Genomic DNA, 26,437 nt, shown 5'->3' with positions numbered 1-26,437 from the left:
GTCTTTGTTCTTCTTGAGTTTCATGCGTTTAGCAAATTGTATCTTCTAGCTGCATATGTATCAAAAGATGGCCTAGTCAGCCATCACTGGAAAGAGAGGCCCTTTGGACTTGCAAACTTTATATACCCCAGTACAGGGGAACACCAGGGCCAAAAAGGGGGAGTGGGTGGGTAGGGGATTGGGGGGGTGGGTATGGGGGACTTTTGGGATAGCATTGGAAATGTAAACGAGGAAAATACCTAATAAAAAAAAGAGAAAAAAAAGTGGAGTGCAGAGCTAAATAGAAAACTCTCAACTGAGGAACCTTGAATGGCTGAGAAACACTTAAAGAAATGTTCAGCATCTTTTGTTATAAGGGAAATGCAAATCAAAACAACTCTGAGATTCCACCTCATACCAGTCAGAACAAGTAAAATCAAAAATGCAGGTGACAGCAGATATTGTTGAGGATGTGGAAAAAGAAAAACACTCCTTCATTGCTGGTGGGATTGCATGCTAGTAAAACCACTTTGGAAATCAGTCTGGCAATTAATTCCTGTGAAAATTGGAAGTAGTTCTACTTGAAGACCCAGTTATACCACTCCTGGGCATATATACAAAAGTTACTCAATCATATAACAAGAACATGTGCTCCACTATGTTCATGGCAGCCTTATTTATAATAGCCTGAAGCTAGAAAGAACCCAGATGTCCTTCAACAGCAGAATGGATACATACAGAAAATCTGGTACATATACACAATGGAGTATGTAGCAGCGATTAAAAACATTGACTTCCCAATCTGTTGGTGGTCTTTTTGTCTTACTGATGGTGTCTTTTGCCTTGCAGAAGCTTTGCAACTTTATGAGGTCCCATTTATTGATTCTCGATCTTACTGCACAAGCCATTGATGTTCTATGCAGGAATTTTCCCCCTGTACCCATATCTTCGAGGTTTTCCCCTACTTTCTCTTCTATAAGTTTCAGTGTCTCTGGTTTTATGTGGAGTTCCTTAATACACTTAGATTTGGCCTTAGTACAAGGAGATAGGAATGGATCAATTCGCATTCTTCTACATGATAACCGCCAGTTGTGCCAGCACCATTTGTTGAAAATGCTGTCTTTTTCCACTGGATGGTTTTAGCTCCCTTGTCAAAGATCAAGTGACCATAGGTGTGTGGGTTCATCTCTGGGTCTTCAATTCTATTCCATTGGTCTACTTGTCTGTCGCTATACCAGTACCATGCAGTTTTTTTTTTTTATCACAATTGCTCTGTAGTACAGCTTTAGAAAGGATCTTTACCTATCCTAAATCAGATAGGGGACTAATATCCAATATATATATATAACTCAAGAAGGTGGACTCCAGAAAATCAAATAACCCCATTAAAAATGGAGCTCGGAGCTGAACAAAGAATTCTCACCTGAGGAATACTGAATGGCAGAGAAGCATCTGAAAAATGTTCAACATCCTTAATCATCAGGGAAATGCAAATCAAAACAACCCTAAAATTCCACCTCACACCAGTCAGAATGGCTAAGATCAAAAATTCAGGTGACAGCAGATGCTGGTGAGGATGTGGAGAAAGAGGAACACTCCTCCATTGTTAGGTGGGATTGCAAGCTTGTACAACCACTCTGGAAGTCAGTCTGGGGGTTCCTTAGAAAATTGGACATAGTACTACCGGAGGATCCCATAATACCTCTCCTGGGTATATATCCAGAAGATGTCCCAACAGGTAAGAAGGACACATGCTCCACTATGTTCATAGCAGCCTTATTTATAATAGCCAGAAGCTGGAAAGAACCCAGGTGTCCCTCAACAGAGGAATGGATACAGAAAATGTGGTACATTTACACAATGGAGTACTACTCAGCTATTAAAAAGAATGAATTTGTGAAATTCCTAGGCAAATGGATGGACCTGGAGGGCATCATCCTGAGTGAGGTAACACAATCACAAAGGAACTCACACAATATGTACTCACTGATAAGTGGATATTAGCCCAGAAGCGTAGGATACCCAAGATATAAAATTTGCTTAATGCATGAAACTCAAGAAGAACGAAGACCAAAGTGTGGACATTTTGCCCCTTCTTAGAATTGGGAACAGAACACCCATGGAAGTATTTAGAGACAATGTTTGGAGCTGTGATGAGAGGATGGACCATCTAGAGATTGCCATATCTGGGGATCCATCCCATAATTAGCTTCCAAAAGCTGACACCATTGCATACACTAGCAAGATTTTATTGAAAGGACCCAGATGTAGCTGTCTCTTGTGAGACTATGCCGGGGCCTAGCAAACACAGAAGTGGATGCTCACAGTCCACTATTGGATGGATCACAGGGCCCCCAATGGGAGGAGCTAGAGAAAGTACCCAAGGAGCTAAAGGGATCTGCAACCCTATAGGTGGAACAACATTATGAACTAACCAGTACCCAGGAGCTCTTGACTCTAGCTGCATATGTATCAAAAGATGGCCTAGTCGGCCATCACTGGAAAGAGAGGCCCATTGGACTTGCAAACTTTATATGCCCCAGTACAGGGGAACATCATGGCCAAAAGGTGGGAGTGGGTGGGTAGGGGAGTGGGGGGTAGGGTATGGGGGACTTTTGGGATAGCATTGGAAATGTAAATGAGAAAAATACCATATATATATATATATATATATATATATATATATATATATATATATGTATATATATATATATATATATACCAAAAAAAAAAACATTGACTTCATGAAATTCACAGGCAAATGGATGGAACTTGAAAATATCATCCTGAGTGAGGTAACCCAGACACAAAATAACATACATGGTACATACTCACTAATAAGTGGATACTTACCTAAAAGATCACAATGCCTATAAGCTACAGACCATAGAGAGAGTAGAAAGAAGGAAGACCAGGGAGTGGATGCTTCAGTCCTGCATAGAGGGGGGAACAGGACAATTGTGGGAGATGAAAGGAGAGGGGGACAAATGAGGGAGAAAGGAGGAGGAGGAAATAAGGGTGGCAGTATCAGAAACTGGAGGAGATATGAGAGGGCTACAAAGGGTCAGGAGATTGAAAAAAAAACGTAGTAGAGAGGATGAGGAACTGGTAATAGCCACTTGATGGTCCCAGACACCAGAGAAATGTGAGGCTCCCAGGACCCAATGTGATTTTTTTAGCTGTAATGTGCAGAGAAGGGGGAGATAAAAACCTGTGGATACCACCTCCAGTAAATAGGCATGGCCCCTGGTAGAGGGATGGGACCATCTACCCATCTTAAAAACTTTTAACCCAGAAATGTTTCTGTTCAAAGGAAGAATAGGGACCAAAAAAAAAAAAAAAATTGAACAGAGAATGTAGGAAGGCTAACTGGGAAAGGCCCCACCTGGGGATAAACCATGTTTGCAGACACCAAACCCAATACTATTGCCATGGTCAAGAGATTCTTGAAGACAAGAACCAAGAGTGGCTGTTCCTGGGGATGTTTGGCCAGCAACTGACCAACGAAGATGGCGATGCTTGGAGCTGACTATCAGACTGAGCTCAGGGAACATGGTGTGGGAGCTGGCAGGACTGGAGGAGCAGAGGGGGATTGCTACCCCATTAAAAGAACAACAAAGGCCGGCTTGACTACACAGTTCTCCCAAAGTATAGACAACCAACCAAGGAATGTATCTGGAGGGATCCATGGCTCTAGACAGATAGATAGCAGATATATGGCCTTGCTGAACAGCAATGGGAGGGGAGGCCCTTGGTCCTGGGGAGATCTGATGCCCCAGAGTAGGGGGATGCTGGAGCAGTGAGGTGGGAGAATGTGGGAGGTGGGGGAGCACTCTCATACAGGCAAAAGGGAGGGGGAGCATAGAGGTGGGATGGGGGTTTGGTGGATGGGATAACCAGGAAGTGGGATATCATTTGAGATATAAATGAATGGAATGATTAATAAAAGAAAAACAAAAAGATTATATGTACACACATACATACATATATACTACACATATATACATAGCTTTTAGTGACTTTGTTTCATTGAAGCGATAAAAACCTTAAGACAGTGTGTGATGTCTATGTTCGACTTACAGCTGAGGTAGGTCTCCACAGGCTCTTCCTTACTTCAGTTTGGTCAGTAGCTGTTGCGCCCACCTCGGCCTGCAAGGAAGACACAACACGGTCGGATTCTTCTCAACAGCCTTTATTGCAGGAATGCCTCGATGATGCTACGGGAACCCAGGGAGGTCTGCTTATATACACCCCAGCACAGGGAAAGGCTTCATGTCCTCCTGGGATAGGTTGAACCGCTGTCACCTAATTAGCATGTCTCTCTTAAGGCGACACATGAGTCAAAGGCAGAAACCACATCCCAGGAGGACCACCAATCCTATCCCAACATAGGATATCATCAAGGCTTGGGCTCACGATAATGACTCTGCGTGCAACAGGTGCACCAGAAGACCAGGACGCTGATTAACATCAGACACAGGGCAAGTCCATCAATTCTGGCCCACTCTTTCAACTGGGAGACAGCTGTGAGCAATCCAAAGTTTCTGCAATACCCGAGGATAAATTATTCACAGCTGTGGCAGTTTGTAAACAAAGTAACTTGAACAGGCAAAGGTACAAAGCAAGGCATCCTAATTACAACAGCTAAATGATATTCAGATGCATTCCAGCACTTACTGTAATAACCATTATAAACAATAAACACAAAAGGAGGCCACATACAAACAGGTGTAGCCTGAAAAGAAACATTCTTTCCTCCAGCAAATTGAAATACAGAAGTTTCAAACACATTAGAACCATTCCAATAGTAGATACAGCTGAACACACTCACTCATCTGTGAAATATTTTGAATCATCTGAAAACACAACAATCCCTTAAAAAAGACAATTGTAACAAAGCACTAAATGTAAAGAATCAAGGAAATATTTGCGCTGAATGTGTCAACGGCATGGGTTTCGGGAACACAGACATAATTCCCCAATGTAGCTCTTCAGGACTCACTAGTGGGAGCATTCCCAGCCACAGGAACATCCACATCCTCATGGTTCTGCTTGCCCGGAATTGCTCTGGTCAGCCGTTCTGGGACCCACAGCAGTTGTCGATGATCCTGGGGAAACACAAACAGACCCTCTCCCCCAAGCGCTCCTCTCTCACCTGATTCAGTGCCTCATTACCTCTCTGGAGTTCTGCGCCACATCTTTATCTTCTATGCAATTCTCACTAACTTCTAGACCAACAAAACCCCTTTTAGTAAAACCCTCTGTTCCTCTGCAAACCTCAAGTCCCAATGGTGCTTGGTGCAACTTGTCCCAAAACTGTGAACCTTAACTTGTCCCAAGACCGGGAACCTTAACTTGTCCCAAGACCGGGAACCTTACTTGTAACTTGCCCTGCAACAGCATTCATGCTCCAAACAGCTCCTTACCATCTTAAACTTTTCTATGGTTTTTCTTTTTCTCCCCTTTTTATGTCTGTTCTTTCTCTTTTTCTCCTTTTTCTTTTTCCCTTTTAAGCCCTTCTCTTCCGACATACTCTCTTGTTGTTCTGTAAGGATTTTCTGATCTGTCTTGACTGCCTCTACACACAGTTTATCTTCCAAGCAGGTGCGGACCATGCGCCATAACGGTTTAGCTCCAGGTCGATGACGATTCAAACAGTAACAGGGTCCATATATCAGAACAAACAAGACCAAAACTCTCAGACCTACCCACAAAAGGTCAATGGGAGAAAAAAGCATAACTACACAGTGAGGATCTATTGATCGCTACACTGAGGTTATCATAGTCCCTTCTCTTACCCAGGGAACCTTATCATCTCAATATCCTGGGAACTTACTGGTGCCGCCATTCCGTAGCTGAGAAGTTCCGAATCCCTGAGATAGTCCTCGGGTCCCCGTACGGGCCACCAGATGTTGCGCCCACCTCGGCCTGCAAGGAAGACACAACACGGTCGGATTCTTCTCAACAGCCTTTATTGCAGGAACGCCTCGATGCTGCTATGGGGACCCCGGGAACCCAGGGAGGTCTGCTTATATACACCCCAGCACAGGGAAAGGCTTCATGTCCTCCTGGGATAGGTTGAACCGCTGTCACCCAATTAGCATGTACCCGCTCAGGAGGGGTTGGTGCCAGAATCGGGCTTACACCTGCGCTGATGTTGTTTATGACAACAGCACACCGGAAAACGGCGCCATCTTAGAGTTGGCTTTCTACAAGTAGCGAATTTCTGTTTTGTTGTCCACTGCACAAAGAACCTTCTCTCATAAGGACTGAGGGCTGCACTCATCCATGGGTATAAAGATATGAGGTATGTATTTAAAGAGCAGTTTGAATCAACGTGTGTGTGTGTGTGTGTGTGTGTGTGTGTGTGTGTGAACTTGTCACTTTACTCAGGGTAATGCCTTTCCTCCCAGGAACCACAGATTGCCAAATAAAATTTGGTCAGGGGCATCCCAAGGACCCACAAAATTGTACGAACTACTGCCATTGTTCCTGCCCATTGAAACTTATGGTAAGATATCATTGCTGAAGATACAACATGGTCATAGGAAGTGGACAAATTTAGGTGGCACTATCCAAGAAGCTTCCTTCCTGCTGGCTAGATTTCATAAACCAGAAGGTGACATAAAAGTTACAAGGAAAATGAAAACATCAACCTTTTTATACGGGGTGAATGATGTAAGCTACAATAAAAACCACTAAGAAAAAGATGCCCGGGGATGCAATATAACCACAAATATTATGGGAGAAACCGAAAACTTTTTGACTGAATATAAGGAAGCCTCCACTAGGAAATGCATGCCTAGTACCATGGATAGGGAGCTCATAGGTTTGGTGTGGAGGTGGGGGAACTTACTACTGTTACATTGCTAGATGGATATAGTATCAAACTGCTTTCTAAATATATATCTATATACCCATGGATGAGTACAACCCTCAGTCCTCATCAGAGAAGGCTCTTTGTGCAGTGGACAGCAAAGCAGAAATTCACAAGTGGTAAAGTGAAGAAAATAAGAATCTGGAATCCACAGCTGTAAGTGGGACATCTATACCACATACTGACTTAAGGTTTCTACTGCTGAGGTGAAACAGCATTGCCAAGGGTATGTTGGGGAAGAAAGAGTTTATTGGCTTGTACATCCACATCCCTGTACATCAGGAAGTGAAGTCAGGCCAGGAACAGTGAAGGAACCTGGAGGTAGAGCTGATGTAGAAACCATCTTCCTATGCCTCAATGAACACTGTGGAAGAGGTCACCGAAAGATTCTAAGAGCCCGAGGTCAGTAATGACCAAGCCAAAGAATCTTCTGGACAGGACAAGACATCTGCATAAAAAAACCTACCCAAGATTAAGTCAGTTAACATTCCAGCTTGGAAGGGGGAGGGGCTAAGAGCCCTTACTCCTGGCTGAGTCTCTTCATTTTTTTATTCTCATTACATCCCAATGGCAGCCTCCTTTCTCTTCTATTCCCAGTCGACCCTCGCAAATTCTTACCCCTATCACTAAATCCCTTCCCCTCAGAGAAGGAGAAGCCTCTGCTCCCTTGGGTACCGTCCCACCCTGGAACATCGAGTCCCATCAGGAATAAGCATCTCCTCTCCCACTGAGACCTAACCAGTCAGTCCAGGTAGGGGAAGGGGATCCAATGGCAAGTAACAGGGTAGGAGACAGCCCTTGTTCCACTTGTTAGAGGACCCACATGAAGACTAAGCTGCAATCTGCTATAAATGGGTAGGGGGCCTAGCTCCAGTCCCTGAATGCTCTTTGGTTGGTGGTTCAGTTTCTGTGAGCCCCTATGGGCCCAGGCTAGTTGATCCCTTGCATCTTCTCATAGTGTCCTTGACCCCTCTTTATCCTGCTATCCTTCCCTAACTTTTCCACATGACTCCATGAGCACCTCCTGATGTTTGGCTCTGGGTCTCTGCATCTGTTTCCAGCCTCTGCTGGATTAGCCTCTCAGGAAACAGTTATACTATGTGGGGAGCGGGTGTGGCAGCAGTCCCAAAGGCGCCAGGGACTGCAGCTAAGTCATATGACTTGCACCTGACTTCCTCATATAAGACACAAACATCTTGTACCAGGAAACAGGTGAATCCAATTTGGTGGAGATTTGCCCCTGCTGCCCTGATTAGCTGAAGCCTCGTGACTGGCAAGGGGGCGTGGCCTGCGGTGCTTGGATGAGAGAGAGTATAAAAGGAGTAAGAGGCCCAGGGTTTGGGGAGAGATATAAACAAGAAGAATCAGGACTGAATAAACTGCTGTTAGAAGGACTGGTGGTCGCGTCGTTCTTGCTGGTCGAGAGCGGGCGCGACAATACTAGCTTCTGTGTATAAGCTTAGCAGAGCATCATTAACAGTGTTGAGGCTGGCTATCTTACATGGGATGGGTCTCAAGTAGTAAAGTTGGTCCTCCGGGAAAGCAGGTCTGCACTTGTATTTTCTTTTTTCTTTTTTTAATATCCCCAAAGCAGCATTTATTTACTCTTTTAAGTCCAAAACATTTATTTTAGCAGTCTGGCATTTCATAACCACCCATCATAATTGACACAGGTTGACACACATGATGCTGTCAGGGTACACAAGAACAGTAGCCAAAGAGTTACAAAAAATAAATCCATGATTCTTAATCACAATCAAAAAAAAGTTACACATATCAAAAACTTCTGATGCATTGCATTGAAAGGAAGGTGTGTGCACATCATAATTTAAAGAGGCACAGCAAGGGCTGCTGAAAGCTCACAAGAAACAGTTTATAAAGCTGATGGTGAAGGAACGAGTTGTCGCTGTGTCAGTTTCCATTAGCTGAAGGGAGGGGTGAGAGGGTCAAATTCATTTTTGCATGCACAAGATGTACTGCTTAACAAAACACTATCAGCTTGTTTTAAATAGCAGCCATAGCCTGTGTTGGCTAATTCTCCTTTCTACACTCAATTACCATCACCTGGATTTGCTAGAGATCAACAGACATAATAAAATGCCTTGTTCAGAACACACTTCTCTGCACAATTCAAAAAGGAAGCGCCCTGTGACTCAAAGCAACCATCAGTCCAGCAAATGCCCATGAAGGCTTATCTGAAACTGCTTCCCAAGGGACAGGAGGGCAGATCTGAATAGCTGTGCTGCCAATACAGATAGGTTTAGCACTAGATATAGTGATTGTGGCAAGGAAGAATCAGTGATAATGGGGGTGGTGGGTGAAGGAAGAGCCAGGGACCTGAAGGGTCTTCAGTTGCCTTCTCCTGCTTCTTCATCCTGCTGGTCGCTCGTCCAGAGGGTGAGGTTGTCTCGCAGCAACTGCATGATGAGAGTGGAGTCCTTATAGGAATCCTCGTTTAATGTGTCCAGTTCAGCTATAGCATCATCGAAGGCTTGTTTGGCTAAGAGGCAGGCTTGCTCTGGTGCATTCTGGGTCTCATAGTAGAACACAGAAAAATTGAGGGCCAGGCCAAGCCGGATGGGGTGTGTTGGCTGCATGTGCTCTTTGCTGATTTCGAAGGCTTCCTTATACGCGGCCTCAGAAGCTTCAACCACACTGTTTTTCTTCTCCCCAGAAGCCACCTCTGCCAGGTAGCGGTAGTAATCGCCCTTCATTTTCAGGTAGAATACCTTGCTCTCATACTGAAAATCATTGCAGTTCTTGATAAGGAACTTGTCAAGCAGAGCCAAGACATCATTGCAAACTGTCTCCAGCTCCTTTTCAATTTTCAATCTTCTCCCGGTAGGCTTTAACTTTCTCCAGCTTCTTCTCATTCCCATCTGCCATGGCTTTCTGCTCAATGCTACTAATAACCCTCCAAGAAGATCGCCTGGCACCAACTACATTCTTGTAGGCCACAGAGAGGAGATTTCGATCTTCATTAGATAGTGGTTCATTCAGCTCTGTCACCGCCTTCATGGCGGAGGCCTGCTCCGCCAGTCGTGCCCGCTGCAGCAGCTGCTCTCGATCCCCCATGTTGCTCGCGACTCGGCCTCGCCTCGCACGCCCACACCGCCTGCTCGCTCGCTCGCCCGCCCGTCCGCTTCCCGGTCGCCGCCGAGGCCGCTCTGCACTTGTATTTTCTAATAAAGTCTATAAATGTATAACTATTTGTGTGATTTCATTTCTTGGTAAAGTACATTAAAGAAAATTTTAGCATACAAATTTAAAATATTTTTAATAATAAAAAGATCATATTTTTTAAATCTCAATAAGTACTCACTGATATGAATTGTAGATTTTCATAAAATAAATTCAAAGTCTGGTAAAAATTTCATAAAATTATTTTTAGATTCAATCTTGTAAAGTTCTTCCAATTCTTTTTTTTTTTTTCATTTTGTTTTGTTTATTTTTAGGGACAAGTTCTCATTATATAGCACTGGGCATTCAGGAATTCACTTTGTACACCAGGCTAGCCAAGAACTCATCTGGCTTTGCCTTCAGAGGGCTGGGATTATAAGCAGGCACTGCCATACCCCTCACATTTTTCTAACTCTTTAATATTTTGTAACTACCGCTCCTTTATACATTGGCAATAATACTGTAAGAAGTGCACATGTCCAAACAAAACAGTCTTTATCACAGTGTAGCCTTGAAGCTGACTTTTATTCCTCTGACACAAATAAAGGACATAATATCTATCAATCATTTGGAAGGGAGAGGACCACAGAAAAGAGTAAATAATGACCACCAAGCAAGCATTTGTCAAGATTTGATGAGTCAGAAGACCAGAGATTAAAACACTAGTTCTGATCTGAGGGCTGAGGAGACCAGCATCCAGACTCTCCCATCTGACTTTTAACAATTTAACAGGTTAGATTTTATTTTATTTTAGCTCCTGTGGCAGTGGTCACAGTGTGCTAGCAAAAATTGGGTAGAGTGAATCCAAAGGATTACTGGAAAACTGTTTTCATTGGGCCTTTTTTTTCTAGCCCTCTTCAGGGTCACCCTACATCACACCTGCTCCCACTGTGATCTGTTTCATGTGTTGACCATGCCTGGATGGAGCTACCTGGAGACAGGAGCAGGAGGGTTCCTTGGCCAGAGAATCATCAAGATGTTGGTGCAAGAGAACGAACTGCAGGAGGTCAAAGCTTTGGACAGTCTTCAGGTCAGAAACCAAGAAGAAATTCTCCAGTAATTGAGCCAGAGTCTGTTTGTGTGACTATGGGGAATGTTGACTGAGCATTGGAAGGGATCTTGTCTAGCAAATATGGAGAGCACTTGGAACTTAAGGCTTCTCCATGCTTGAACACATCTGGAAGATTCATGATCACACAGCATAAAATACACCACAGTTGTGGGGCTAGAGTCTGTCTTGTATCTTATCTAGAGATGGTGGCCACAAACCCAGCTGCTGGAGTTCCAGACACTGTCTTTCTTCCCATCTGGCAATCTCACAGTTGTGTTCTTCCTGTAAAGTAATATCAGTATATACTTGTTTAGGGCTCTGCAGCATTAGCAAGGACGCTGGATTGCAGCCTCTGCAGAGGGTCTCTGTCTTTTCTACTTGGTATGGTTGCTTGTTCCTTTTCTAGTGTGGTTTGGCAGAGGGAAGTCATTGAACAGTCTCCCCCCAGGGAGTTGAAATAAGAGTGAAATCAGTGAGAGAAAGAGAGACAGAGAGTGGTAAAGAGTGAGAAACTGAGTCAGACAATATACACTGAGCATTTAAGCGAGCTGAGTCAGGGGAGGGCCACAGATGCTTCACCTCCATTCGCCAACATCATTCCCCTCTGACCTTCATCTTCACAAAGGAAATGACAGAGCCTGGCATTCTTCTTTGCTGACATTGCTGCTCCTGAGGCAGGAGCAAGCTCTGGAATGACAGTGCAGCTTCTTAGCAGCAATATCTTCACACCCTCTAGATAACCCTTAAGGAACCTTAGAAAATGATGTTTAGCTATGAGGACAGTGTCAGGGACTAGTGGGACTGTGTCACAATGCTCCTTTCATGAGATAATTTTTCTGACTACGTGATTACCAGTCTCATGCTATGGATTCTATAGAAGCTAAAGATACTTATGAATTGCCTGCCCCAGCTTCCTGTCTGCAACATGGGTCTCTTAAGAGATGACTTGTATGCAGCATCAGTGGATGCTTCTGATAGCTGCTGTATGCTGAAAGATAGTTCTCTCACAGAGGCTCTCTTTCCATCTCTGTAATTCAGCTAACTCTTCATTTGTTCTCAGCACAGACCCAGAAAATATCAAGAACTATCAGGGGCAGGGATGAAATGTCCATCTTTGTGTCTCCCTCTTCTGAATCTTTTCACTGGAATTCTGGAGGACACAATCTGGTTAGCATGTTCATTATCTAGATTTCTCCTATGCCTTCACAACTTATAACCCCAGGTTGATGCCACAGCTTCCCAAGACAGAACTCCAGTGTTGTTTCTTCTTCAAATCCACACATGATTTCCCCATTACCTATCAATTAAATATGCTTTTCCCTCCTTATACGTGAATGCCACCACCTCTTCAGTTGCTTTATTGAATGTAGGAATTTCCCATAACTCTGTTTATGTACAAAGCAGAAATCTTACTGCTCAGACACATTTTCTACAAAGGGATGGGATGGATATAGATGCTTCCTCCTTCCCTAAAAATACTACATTCTGATTTTTGAGTGTTTATGCTTCCTTCTGTAGAAAGGCGTCCTTCCCATTGTCTTCTTACCATTATTTCTCTTGAAGGCCTAGGTAACTGACACCTGTGTCAGGAAATTTCCACCCATGCAGAAAGTTTCCCAAGGACATGCTTTGTGTCCACAGAGCTGCAGACAAAGGCCAAGGTGACAGTGTTGGAAGGAGACATTCTGGATGCCCAGTGCCTGAGGAGAGCCTGCCAGGGCATTTCTTGTCATCCACACTGCTGCCATCATTGATGTCTCAGGTCTTGTACCCAAGCAGACTATCCTAGATGAAAGGTACAGTACCTGAAGAAAATATGGAGCCCATAGAAAAATGATAATGGAAGAACAGGTAGTGGGTGACCCCTGCTTTTGAACATTTGCTGTGCTCACTCACTCTCTGATAGCATGGCCCTCAGTCTCAATATTTCCGTAAAATTTCATTGTATTTTCATTTTGTGTACCATTCATGAATATCTGTGTACCATTGGTATGATGGGACCAGAACAGGGCATCAGATCCCTGGAACTGGAGTTACAGGTGCACGTGAGAGCCCTTCCTGAGGAGCTCTGGAGAGTTGGTAAAGGGACATCTTCTCCGTAGATTACCGGTGTCAAATTATTGACTGTGAATGAGGATTTGTCCTCTGAAACTGCTTCAAAGCTGAGCATAGGTCTTGGGGTCCTAGCTGGTCCTGTTGATCTTCCAAAAAGAGGTAGGGCTCTAAAACCTAGAATGTTGGTGAGGAGGGATTTGGAGAGAAGAGGAAATGGCCATCACAAGAGATCAGAGGCTAGCCTGTAACATACTTTGGAGTTCAAGATCTCAGTTATGTGAAACAGGTTTTAGTGTTGATGGTAATAGTTGTTATCCCAAAGATAATAGCATAATACTTTACAATATAGAATGTTATAATTATATGAAAAATTTAATCAAAGAAGATATCAAGGGACAAAAGCACAAAAATACGTGTGCTGTCTAGTTTTTATGTCAGTGTGACACAAGCAAAGATCATGTGCATATAAAAGGAATCTGAATTGAGAAACGCCTCCTAGCAGTTGGCCTGTAGGCAAGTCTGGAGGGCATTCTATTGACTGATAATTGGTGTGAGGGCGCAGCTCACTGTGATTAGTGTCACTCAGTCATAGGTGGTATAAGAAAGTAGGTCAAACAAGCCATGAGGAGCATGACAATAACTCTCTTCCATTGTCTGCATTAGCTCCGGCCTCCAGGTTACTGATCTATTTGAGTTCCTGCCTTGATTTCTTTCAGGAATAAATTATGATGTGGAGTTGTAAGCTGAAATAAATCCTCTCCTCACCAATTTGGTTTTGGTCATGGAGTTTTATCACAGCCACATAAACTCTAACTAGGACACAAAGTATCCAAACCCATCAGGACAAGTTACTCAGAGCTGTTCTAGCCAGAAAGCCTTTTGAGTTCTTAAAGGAACAAACTTAGTCACTGTGGGGTCAGGGACTAACAATGTACAGTAGAATAAGAGCAGTAAGAAATGCTGCTGGAGATGAGGGACAGCCACAGCCAAACAAGGATTGTGAAAATTGGCAGTGTGCCTGTTGTAAACAACAATACCACCCACCCACCCAAACAAACAAACAAACAAAGCCTATCCCTTCAGAGGAGAAGAAATGAGAAAGAGCCTGTAGTATCACAGAAGGTATGGATTAGCTTGCTTTCCAGAAGATCCTCTGAGGCAAAAGACAGCAATTAGAACAAACAAATGTAGATAGGATCTATTAGTGTCGAAGGTCCATAGTGTAGGAGTTAAGGGAAACAGTTTGAAGTCTGTGTAAAGGGTAGGCATGGTATATTGAGTCTGTGGATGAATGACAGCTGTGATGAAGGTTGTGTGTGGGGGGCAGTATCTGACAGAGAGTTATACTCACATTTACTCAGAGACAGGCAAAATTAGTTTTGATCTTGAAGCAGAGCATGCTGAAAAGAATTTATGGCAGTGGAGAAAGAATTTTCTTGCAGTAAAGGGGAAACATAAAGGTCACTGAGACATTTCCCAGGAGGACAATTTTAAAAGCAGAAGCTCTGTGTCATAGGTCTTTTTATTTGATTACCTATAGTTGGTCACGGAGGTTTCCTTTAAAGAGAAAGTATGTGCACTTAGTTGGCTTAGTGCTCTGGTAGGACTCTCTTACAGCTCCTTCTGGTCATTTTCTGGAAAATAATGTTGACCCCTGTCCAGGTGAAACTCATGATAGTAGCATTTGACAGCCACTTGATTAGTCAATAATGCCTACTAAAGTCCCTTTTAAACTGACTAAAACCAGTCAGTCTATTGACTCTCCTATATTTTTTTAGGTCCCCTGACTAAATGAGGTCAATCTGGAAACCCCAACAAGGGGCTGTAGCACCTGTTTTACAATTTCATAACTGCTTTATTTGGGGTATTATTCTTTCCTGTTGGGTATCCAAGACCAAATAGGTTTCCAGTAGTTAACCTCTTAGAATGATAATTCATCCAAAGCTGGAGGGGTGGTAGGTAGGTCACTCTATCTGTTGGTCAAATTCAGGGTTGGGTCAAAGGTCTTAATAACCATGTGGGTTTTTGGTTAAAGCATGTGAGGCCATTGCCTCATGATTATCCTCTTTACATAAAACCCTGGTTGATCTTCCTGCTTTGATGTCTCCATGGCATCTGTCATTAAAAGGAACGGTCACTCTGGAGTTTAGTATTCATAGAGGTTCAAATCTTCCTCCGGGTCTGACTGACCTTCAAGAACAAAGGCATTGGCCTTCTTCTTCGTCCTTATTTAGACATTTACACTCAGGCTTTAGAAGACTCAGAGGAACTTTGACAAATCTCCAAATGCAGGTGAGAAGGAATTTGTTAAGACTTTTATGTAAATTTACAAGAAAATTAGATGAAAAAAAGATTAAAGATGTTAAAATAGTCATTTTTGTTAGGTATTGTGGGGTTTGATGCTAATTTTGCTTTATTCTTGAGAGTTTCATATTTGTATACATGAAGTATGATAATATCCATCCTTCAAACCAGCCCAAACAGTCCCTCACCTAATGTCCCCCTAATATCCCTTCACCACTGCCAGCATTCTCTCCTCCCAACTGCACTCTGTTTTTGGATATTGACCATGTGAATGAGTGTGGAACACTTGAGAACAAGACACCTACCAGTGGTCATGGTCACACATTCAAAATTAAATATCCATCTAATAACTTTTCGCTGCTCTAAAATGTACCTGAAATGTAAAAGAGGGTCTTCACAAGGTAGGTATTATCCTGAACTTGACAAAGAAGGCAATCCAACTTATAAAAACAGGAAACCAAGCACACAGGGCAGTGCACAGACCATAATCTCACTCTCTTGGAGTCTAGTGCGCCCTTCCCCTCTTTTGTCTGTCTCCCAGTCAGCAGAAACACAGCTAGCTGTAGCCCTGGGCCAGGTCCCTCACCTTGTGACCTCTGCAGCACTCCACCTGGCTCTGTTCACTCTTAACCCGCTAAAAATAGATCTGATTGTCACTATTAAAAATATTTCAAAGGTAGATTGATCTGTAGTTAAATATATAAAATTAGTTATCATAGGTCAAGTAGAGAGGCTCCCCACAGACTTATGGGGAACCTGTTACTACAAAAATGTCTTAGCTTCATTTCAAGTTAATCAAATCTATTTTCATTGTATTTTTCTGTTTAGGATGGTCTTTAGGTTGTAGGACAGGGTGTTCTCTTTAGCTCAGGAGGAGTATTTCCCCCGAAAGAAGCCCCCCAACCTGGTCCTGACATAGGAAACACCTAATTATGGTTGCCTTTAATGTCAGTTTGCCACAAAGAGACTAACTCAAAGTGTCCTGATCACATTAACTGATGTGAGAAGGCCCACCCCGATTGTGGGTGGAACCCTCTGGTAGCAGCCAAGATAAAAAGTCCTGTCCAGCAAGAACATCTGACACCGTGCTGGCTTTGCTTCCCCCTCTCATCTGAGTTGACTGGCAGTGCTGCTGCTGCTGCTGCTGCTGCTGCTGCTGCTGCTGCTGCTGCTGCTACTACTGCTTCTGCTGCTGCTGCTGCTGGTTCCTTTGCAGAGATCAGAACCAGCCATTCCAAGCTTGTATCACCGTGGACTAGGGACCAGCTGGGATACAGAAACCATCCTTCCACAGTTCTAGCTCCAGACTGGGACTGCTGACACCCCACACCTTGTGGCTGAGTAAGTTCAGTTTGTCTCCTCGACATGAGCGATAGCCATCATGGGACTCCTGCAACTGTTGAGTCATTTACCCTTCAGGACCAAGTAACCACTAGTTTCTGAACTGTGATTTAGCTGTTCTTACTATTTTTAAAGCCGATTTAGTACATTCTGATTATATATACTTTCGTTTCTATTCTACTAGTGAGCCCTGACTAAAACACATCAACTCACTAGCTACCTACACTATTCTATTGCTAACTACCAAGCATGCTACTTATAAATGGTATTGTCAAATACAAGCACAGGCATTTTGTAACCAGAACTTCTTCAAAGGCCTAGACTCAGGCAGCCATCCTCACATGTAAAGAAACAAGTAATGGTTAAAGGCAGAGGAGAAAAAATTACTTTAATAAGACCCTGGGAAGAAGAAAACCAGATAGAAATATTCTGTTAACACCCCTTCTCCAGTCCATTTTCATGGTACTGATGTGAGCTTACTCTAAACTGAGGAAAAAGTATTCTAGTGCACAGGAACAAACAAGCTAATAATAAGATAGGGAGTGAAACATTCCATTGTTTTGTCATTGTTAGAGAGGATACCTGGCATGAGAGTCTTAAGGATTAAGAGCTCTGGATCAGACTGGTGCTAGATAGAGCTCAGAATACTACAGATTTGAACGAAAGCCCCAATCCTCACCAGCCCTCCAAAGACAACTACACAAGAACTATAGGAATTATCTCTATATGTTTCGCTCACCAAAATGTACTTCATTAAAGGAAAAAAAAAACAAGAAATGGTGGCAACAGGAAGATGTGCAGTCCAGAAATTCTGTCATATATTCAAGTGCTCTGTGAGAGTAGCTAGTTGGACAGAGGATTTGGTTTTAAAGCTGCACAGTTGAGAAATACTTAGTTTAGTACAGGACCCATGGTTGCAGAAGGCACTCTATTGTATAACTCTACATGGTTAAAACTGACACTAGGTTATTCCCAAATTGGTGGCCAGCCTAGTGGACTAGACAAAGGGCACTCAAGTCATTAACTTGGCACTAAAGCACCAAAATATCAGAGAAGATGGGTTATAAACTTAAAGTGTTTAAACAGGCATTATATGATAAGCTGAGTCACTTTTTTCTTTTTCTCTTTTTTTTTTTTTTTTTTTTTGGTTTTTCGAGACAGGGTTTCTCTGTGTATCCCTGGCTTTCCTGGAACTCACTCTGTAGACCAGGCTGGCCTCGAACTCAGAAATCCGCCTGCCTCTGCCTCCCCAGTGCTGGGATCAAAGGCGTGTGCCACCATGCCGGGTGCTGAGTCACTTTTATCTGAGTTGTTTGAGAAGTGGGATGACTAGCTGAGCAGAGCTCCCTGAGGAGGTCCTCTTAGACCTGGGCTGTGCCTTAGTGGATACAATAATTGATGAAGACAAACGTTCACTGAAGGAGTGCCTTTTATCAAACCTTTCCTGAAGCCCTTATCTCTTTTACCTACTACTGTGGAACAGAAAATGTAAACCATAAAGAAATCTTTCTTCTGCCTGATATTTAAAACAGAAGCCAGAGGTTGGATTGAATAGGTGGTGTGTGTGTGTGTGTGTGTGTGTGTGTGTGTGTGTGTGTGTGTGTAAATGTATTTAAGACATTTTACATCTCACATCACTGGAAAGGTCAACTCCTAACCCATCAAGCTATGGTCTGAGGAGCAGGATTCAAGCAACTGAAAATGCTAGGCTATGGACAGAGCCCATGGAAACTATTTTCAGAATTTCTGGGGATCCATGGTGAAGTAGATGGTAATGGGGCTAACAGTGGATGCTGCTATATTGGCTACTGGTACAGATAGGTCACCAGTTCTACAAGCTGAAGCTTCCCCTACTACTGTATGGGAGAGGATTTACTTATTACACTAGCAGTGTTCCATGCAATCTAGATGGGCAAGTGACCTCCCCTAATACCCCTTCCAAATGTGAAAATGTTTGAGTGTTGCTGAATTGAGAGAAAATGGGGAGACCCTGAGAAAACAGAAGGGAATAAATGGGCTCTAATTTGAGTGGCTATTATTTCATATCAACTGCTCCAACAAGGCTAGAGTACAACACAATATTATTTTATAGTCCAATTATACCATATTCCTGACATGAAAGTGTATGCTTGCTAAAAACTTGAGGAAGTGTAGTGGCCAACTCCCTTGAAAGACATATTCAGATAGTATGAAGCACTTAATAAAGGTTAAATGGATTCTTATTGACTTATTAGATTTTTCAATTATGTGTCTTTTTGACATGAGAGATTTTTGAAAAAAAGAAAAAAGAAAAGGAACAAACAGGCTTTGGCTTTTGATACCATCATTGAAATGTGCTTTTTCCTTTGTAGTACACGACTTGAATGTACTACAAATGGGCTGTGACTGGTTGACAGAGCCTTCCTATACCAAATGGCTTCTGTCCTACAACCTCTTGGAAGAAATGATTGAGGAATTACAAAAGACAGGACTTATTGGGCCACCTATTTAGTCAGATTGCACTCGGCTAAACTCTGTGTCCTGTCATGTTTCAACAGAATAGTATGTGGTTCAAGCATGCCTATAAATGGTGTATAAAAAACAGATCCCCAGTGACAGGTTCCCTGTGTTCTAGATCATTAAATCTGTAGAGCTTTCTGGAAGGTGGTATATTCTCCAAGAGCATAGAAACCCCAGAGACCATCCTTTATGTCTTACTTCATGACTGCCCTCATCAACCACCCCTCCACACACATACACACTTAATACCCAACAAAGTTATGCAACCATTTCTGTGGGTTCCAGGAGCTGCTTATGTAACTTGATGATTCCTTGTAAAGATATATTGAGCACTAATTTCTAACCATTTCTTCAGAAGCACAGGTGAAATAACCCAGGCTTGCAACAGGCATTTAGGTAAAGGAGAAATATTGTGAAACAGCCATACTCCATGAGTGGACAGTTTCTTGGTACACATTGGAATACATTGATTTCTGTTGTGGACAATTTTCCCCCTGTCTCCTGATCTGTGCTATGGGAGGTTTGAGGGAGAAACTGGGTTTGGGGAAATCACCAGATCTCTCTCTCTCTCTAGCCATCTCCAGGGTCACTGTACATTAATCTCACACCAACTGTGATCTGCTTCCTGTGTTGACCATGCCTGGGTGGAGCTGCCTGGTAACTGGAGCAGGAGGGTTTTTGGGCCAGAGGATTGTCCAGTTGTTGATGCAGGAGAAAGATCTGGAGGAGATCAGGGTCCTGGACAAGTTCTTCAGACCAGAAACCAGGGAGCAATTCTTCAGTAAGTGAACATGAGAATTTGCCATATGACTGTGTGGTCAACACAGCCTGCATATGGGAGGGATCCTCCCTTGTCTAGTAAACAAAAGACACTTTCAGTCCTAACACTTCTCCATGTCCACATTGGTCAAAAGGAAACAGCCCACATAGCAAAAACACAGTTTGGGAGAGACAGAGTTTGGACTGGGAAGTTCTGTCTTTCCTGTAGCTCTTTTATGTGGACTTGCCAGTTGTTAGGTAATAGGCATAAAGACTGTTAAGCTGGGGCCTCAGCACTAGCACTCTCTCTCTCTTCTAATGGCTATTTATCTAGTTGCTTGTTTTGTGCTTGTTTGCTTTTTTGTGGTGGTGGGGGGTTCTTTCATTTAGCATCTTAAAAAGAAGTAAAATGAAAAAGAAAAAATACATGAAAAGGATTGAAATGTAAGGAGACAGGGAGAGGGATGGGGGTAGGAACAACAGACAGAAAGACACAGAGATGCGGATTGAGAAAGTGGATTTCTGAGCATTAGGTCATACCAAGGAACCTATACAAAGCCACCATGAGCAGGACTTTCCATACATTTCATGGACTGTTCTTATTTATTTGTCCCCACTCCTCACTAGAGTTTATCAGTACTATGAATAAAATTGCAGAATTGACTCGTGCAGGCCACTAACCTTTTCCTAATTTGTTATTCTGTGCAAAACTGAACCAACAGATTTTGAAATATATTTTATCACCTATTGGAAACCTCAGGTCATTAAAATAACTTTGCAGGGAAAGAAGGAAAGGTCACTGACCTGAACAGCAAGGACTTTAAGTTGGAACAAGAAAAATGACTCTAGCAGTATCCTATGATTAATAAGCAGAACAGGTCAAGCTGGAGGCCCCTCACTTAAGCTTCAGTATTTTGTCCAGGGGTCAACTCTTACATCCAGAACCTTCATTCCCATTGTCTGTATGTGGCCAAAGCTAGTTCTTTGCCCTCTCCCCAGCTTCAAGGGAAAATGTACATTACCTAGGGATATGCTCTGCACAAAGAGCCCTCCATAGCCCTCTGGGACAACACCCATTCTCTGCATCTTTTCTCTGACCTCTTCCAGCATCAGTCCTCTTCTCTATCGGCTTCAGTGTTGCTTCCAGAAAGCAATATTAACACACAGCGAATTATATTAGAATCCTGATGTCTCAGTAATTGCAAACAGTCAAAGCACAGTCTGGAGGAATAGCTCCACAGTGGGTATGCATAGAAAAGGGTATGCATAGAAAAGGCCGTGCCTAAGCATAAGAGTGAAGATTCCTAGAAGTGTCCTTTCTCTGCCAGGCTAAGTGGGTTCACACCATGGTGACAACTCATTGGTTGTGGGTAAGCTTTCTGGAATGTAGTTAATGTTTCTATCCTCTATTTCTGAAGATGGAGATAAACAAGTGCAGGAGTTAACTGGCTTCCCCAAATGTCACAGATAAATGAAGAAACTAAATGGAAGCCCAGGAAGTCCAGCTGCAGCCTCTGTATCTTCCCACCCAGTGTGTGGCAGAGTTTCTCTGGGTGTTTTTCTGACACAGCTCAGATGACAGCACCATTCCATGATGATGTTGTGCAAATATCTGTCACATCCAGGTGTCTTAGATAAGGGTGCTTCTGTTGTCCACCAGGAAACCCTCTACAGGCTCTCTCTTTGGAACTCAGAGTCCTCAAATAACTCATGGATGAGACTATTTTACTACAGGTCTGGATTCCTCCTCTCCCATCACAGCAACATTCGTGAACCAATCTATTATAAAACAGTACATCTCAAACTGTGAGTTAGCCAAGTGTCTCCTTGGGAGTGGAATGACCCTTTCACCAGGACAGCATATCAGATATTTACATTATAATTTGTAATAGCAGCTAAATTAATTATTAAACAGAAATAGAATTAATTTTCTGGTTGGTGGTCACCACGACATTAAGAATAGTATTGAAGAGTTGCAGCATTAGGAAGGGTGAGAACCACTGGTTTTCAACATTACATGCAAGAGAGAAGAAAGGGGTGGTTAGATAGGATCATGATCACAGTATTCAATCCTCAGATGGGTACCTAATTTCTTCTGAGCTGTCATTTGTGCCTCTCTATAATTCAGGACCTTCCTGGAGTTGCATGGCAAAAGGAGGGAGCCTAGATAAGGCATACTTAGTAGAGAATTGGGATCCAGCAATTGTATTTGTTACTTCCAATTCTATGTGTTTCACCAACCTTTCTCACTGTTTGGCATCATGGGAAATTTCAGTTTAGTTGCATGATCTTAATCTGTCTTTGAAAAATTGACTCCACGCAATGCCAAGGAATGGATTAATAGCACAGGTTGGGAGAGAACAAGTGAGGTATAATCAGTGGCTGTAGCTATAACTGTGTGCCCAGATTTCTTGAGAGTCACTTTCCTCATTTATTATATGGGGCCCAGAGGACCAGTCTCCATGAGGTGTGGGAATGAAGGAAGAAAGGAAGGATGGAAGGATGGAAGGAAGGAGGGAGGGAGGGAGGGAGGGAGGGAGGGAGGGAGGGAGGGAAGGAAGGAAGGAAGGAAGGAAGGAAGGAAGGAAGGAAGGAAGGAAGGAAGGAAAGAAGGTAGGTAGGTAGGTAGGTCTTGAAGCTGTGTGAGACTTAAGAAGCACCACCAGTGTGTCTTCTTTCTCTTCTGCCACTGCTGGGAATGGATTTCTCATCAAAACCCTGGGATAGACATTCTGACTGCTAATCCCACTTCTAGCCAGCTCTCCATTACCACCTTATTCACTTTGATGAATTAGTCAACTTCCCACCTACTCTGTTGAACATTTGACTGCTTGTTTATCTGATTTGTTTTCTGCAGGGGGAAAGAATATTTGCCTCTCTTTCTATATGCCAGGCTTCCTCTCTGACATTTTTCCCACTATGACAATTTTTGATAATCTAGGTGTATACAGCCCACAAAGAAATTTCTCAGTAACCTGCTTTTGTGTTCCACAGACCTAGATACAAACATCAAGGTGACAGTGTTGGAAGGAGACATTCTTGACACCCAGTACCTGAGGAAAGCCTGCCAGGGCATCTCTGTTGTTATCCACACTGCAGCTGTCATTGATGTCACAGGTGTCATTCCCAGGCAGACCATCCTAGATGTCAATCTGAAAGGTAATGTATTTGGAGAGGACAAGGTGAAAGTAGGGCAGTTAATGTCCACACACACCAGCAAGGGATGTTTTTGCATGGAATACCTTCCATACTATGAGTCTAATGCCTCTGCTCACTAGATCCAGCTGGTAGAGCACAGTACTAATCCATGGCCAAGGCCCAGCAGGTATAAAGTAAGTAACCTAGAATTTGAGGTCTGTCCTCGATGCCAGGGAGACTGGACTCCAACTGCAAGCAAATGACAACCTTAAATCCATCACCTCATGTGAGCCAGATCTAGATCTTGCAGGTGCCTGCTTTTAATGCTGCTGGTTCTGCTACAGCTTTTGGGCCTCACCATATTCTGCCATTATAGAAATGATCAACAGGAGGTACACAGATTCTTTTAGTTTTTTGCCAAGACATAAGGTCACTCAGTGCTGGTTTCCAGAATGAAAACTAGAAGGAATATTTACTACCTTTACTTTAAATAACTGAGTAAATGAAGTCATACATAGAACCAAAAATGCTATAATATTGTGCATTCAATTAGGAACACAATTGTATCTCTATGTCTTCCCAAATTCAATAGCCATTTGTCCCCTTCATGTTAGTCTCATCAAATGACATAAACAAAACAATAAAATAAAAACAAACTATTCTTATGAATCGTCTATGTAACATGTATATCACCAGTAAACAACAGTCCTTGAGTTTGAACGATGTTAAATCTTCTATAATTCCTGTTCATAATCTAAGAAATAATTTTGGTTATGTAAATTTAAAAAACATGCATGTTATATGTGTAACACTTATCTCATAGACCCGTTAGGAATGAATTAATAAGACACTTTAGGTGCCTTTTAAAGTTGAAAAACACCCAGTCAAACACACAAGCAAGTACACACTCACAGTTCTGTGAACACAAAGGCCAAGACATACTTGCTCTCTGGATTCCATTTGTAGTCCCCTGGCAATATCGTGGTAGCCATGAGTGCAGTTAAAGAAGATGCACATTAAGAGTGAAGAGGTTGTTGGGCTAGGGCATGAAAATGAGCACGAAGCTTTGCACATGGTGAACCTCAGACACTGACAGTGTGTTGTCTGTGATTAGGTACCCAGAACTTATTGGAGGCCTGTATCCAAGCCAGTGTTCCAGCCTTCATCTTCTCCAGCTCAGTTGATGTTGCAGGGCCCAACTCATACAAGGAGATAATCCTGAATGGCAACGAGGAAGAGCATCATGAAAGCATATGGTCTGATCCATACCCATACAGCAAAAAGATGGCTGAGAAGGCAGTGCTGGCAGCCAATGGGAGCATGCTGAAAATTGGTGGCACTTTGCATACTTGTGCATTAAGGCCCATGTATATTTATGGGGAGAGAAGTCCATTCATTTCTAACACAATAATTACGGCCCTCAAAAATAAGAATATTCTCGGTTGTACGGGCAAATTCTCCACAGCCAACCCAGTATATGTGGGTAATGTAGCCTGGGCACACATTCTGGCTGCCAGGGGCCTTCGAGACCCCAAAAAGTCACCAAATATCCAAGGAGAGTTCTACTACATCTCAGATGACACCCCTCACCAAAGCTATGATGATTTAAATTACACCCTGAGCAAGGAGTGGGGCTTCTGCCCTGATTCCAGCTGGAGCCTTCCTGTGCCCCTACTGTACTGGCTTGCATTCATGCTGGAAACTGTGAGCTTCCTGCTGAGTCCAATCTACAGATTTATACCTCCCTTTAACCGCCACTTGGTCACACTGACAGGTAGCACGTTCACTTTCTCCTACAAGAAAGCTCAGCGAGATCTGGGCTATGAGCCACTTGTCAGCTGGGAGGAAGCCAAGCAGAAAACCTCAGAGTGGATCGGGACACTAGTGGAGCAGCACAGGGAGACACTGGACACAAAGTCTCAGTGATGGGAAGAGGGTGGAGACATGGCTCTGGGTGTTACCAGGTCCTCCAGTAAGGACAAAAGCACAACACAGGTGCTGCTGCCTTCTTTTGACACAGAGGCCAATTTAGTGCCTTAATCAAGTCACCAAAGCCTTGCCAGTCACTGACCCAGCCACAAGCCTTCTTTCTGAAATACCTCCCCAAAGACACACAGGCATCTGTGCCCCAGCTCCTGGGTCCAAGCCTCTCAGCACCTCTTGTACCTCAGAGCTCTCTCCATTATTTTCTCTCCCCATTCAGAGCATGTATAGCCTTCAGAAAATTCTACTTGCTTTATGAAACCCAATGGAAGAAACAATAAATACTTGTCAATACCTCATCTGTGGATTGTGTTTTTCTTTAAGTAAACAACTATATATCCCTTTTTTCGCCAGATAATTTTATGCTAAAATCAGAAGGGGATCATGGATCTGAGATGCACTGAGGGAAAATCAGAAACAGATGCAGATGTGAGACTATTTCCAACGTATTGTCCTTCCAGTGTGCACTAGATGACTAGAATGGATTACTCTATTTTGTGTACTAGGCACCATGACAGAAGGAATGTTACAGAATTTCTTCCAGAGATCCCCTCCCTGCTCAGTCCACAAGGGGGTGCCATCCAAAAGAACATTCTCAGAGTTACACATTTTCTCACGGCTAAATCTTCATATGTCTGTTTGATGATTTTTGTTACAGTTTTTCCATAAAATTGTAGCACTGGTATGAGAAAGGTGGAGAGGAGCTAAGAATGGTCCTCTCCCTAGTCTACACAGGGATATAAACAAACCCACCCGTCTTTACACACTACTCCCTCCCTGTTGTTTCCCTAATTTCTTTCTCAGTCCATTTATCCTTTGTGTAGAGAAAGGCCATTGATTTATTTTAGTTAATTTTATATCCAGCTACTGCACTGAAGCTGTTTATCAGGTTTAGGAGTTCTCTGGTGGAATTTTTGGGGTCACTTATATATACTATCATATCATCTGCCAATAGTGATATTTTGGCTTCTTCCTTTCAAATTTGTATCTCCTTGATGTCCTTTTGTTGTCAAATTGCTCTGGCAAGGACTTCAAGTACTATATTCAATATGTAGGGAGAAAGTGGGCCACCTTGTCTAGTCCCTGATTTTAGTGGGATTGGTTAGAATTTCTCTCCATTTAGTTTGATGTTGGCTACTGGTTTGCTGTAGATTGCTTTTATTATGTTTAGTTATGGGCCTTGAATTCCTGATCTTTCCAAGGCTTTTATCATGAAGGGGTGTTGGATTTTGCCAAATGCTTTCACAGCATCTAATGAGATGATCATGTGA

The 26,437-nt window shown here is 43.0% G+C and overlaps 1 protein-coding gene and 1 pseudogene across 1 annotated transcript; one reads left to right on the top strand and one right to left on the bottom strand.

The window, feature by feature from the left end:
- Positions 8,313 to 10,117, bottom strand: Gm12428 (predicted gene 12428; annotated as a pseudogene).
- Positions 16,526 to 25,465, top strand: Hsd3b6 (hydroxy-delta-5-steroid dehydrogenase, 3 beta- and steroid delta-isomerase 6). The gene is made up of 4 exons (NM_013821.3): positions 16,526 to 16,787; positions 19,861 to 20,067; positions 23,040 to 23,204; positions 24,298 to 25,465. The coding sequence occupies exons 2-4, from the start codon at positions 19,923 to 19,925 to the stop codon at positions 25,107 to 25,109; spliced, it is 1,122 nt and encodes a 373-aa protein (NP_038849.2). The 5' UTR covers positions 16,526 to 16,787; positions 19,861 to 19,922; the 3' UTR covers positions 25,110 to 25,465.
- The last annotated feature ends 972 nt before the right edge of the window (positions 25,466 to 26,437 follow it).

Source organism: Mus musculus, chromosome 3, assembly GCF_000001635.26.
Source record: "Mus musculus strain C57BL/6J chromosome 3, GRCm38.p6 C57BL/6J".
NCBI lineage: Eukaryota > Metazoa > Chordata > Mammalia > Rodentia > Muridae > Mus > Mus musculus.
This window is presented reverse-complemented; position numbering and strand designations above follow the sequence as displayed.

What these genes read in the sequence shown, in the direction of transcription:
- Hsd3b6 (NM_013821.3), top strand. Translation starts at nt 19,923, where the DNA reads ATGCCTGGGTGGAGCTGCCTGGTAACTGGAGCAGGAGGGTTTTTGGGC. An exon ending in AACCAGGGAGCAATTCTTCA is followed by an intron (nt 20,068 to 23,039) that starts GTAAGTGAACAT and finishes TGTGTTCCACAG; the next exon opens with ACCTAGATACAAACATCAAG. An exon ending in CCTAGATGTCAATCTGAAAG is followed by an intron (nt 23,205 to 24,297) that starts GTAATGTATTTG and finishes GTCTGTGATTAG; the next exon opens with GTACCCAGAACTTATTGGAG.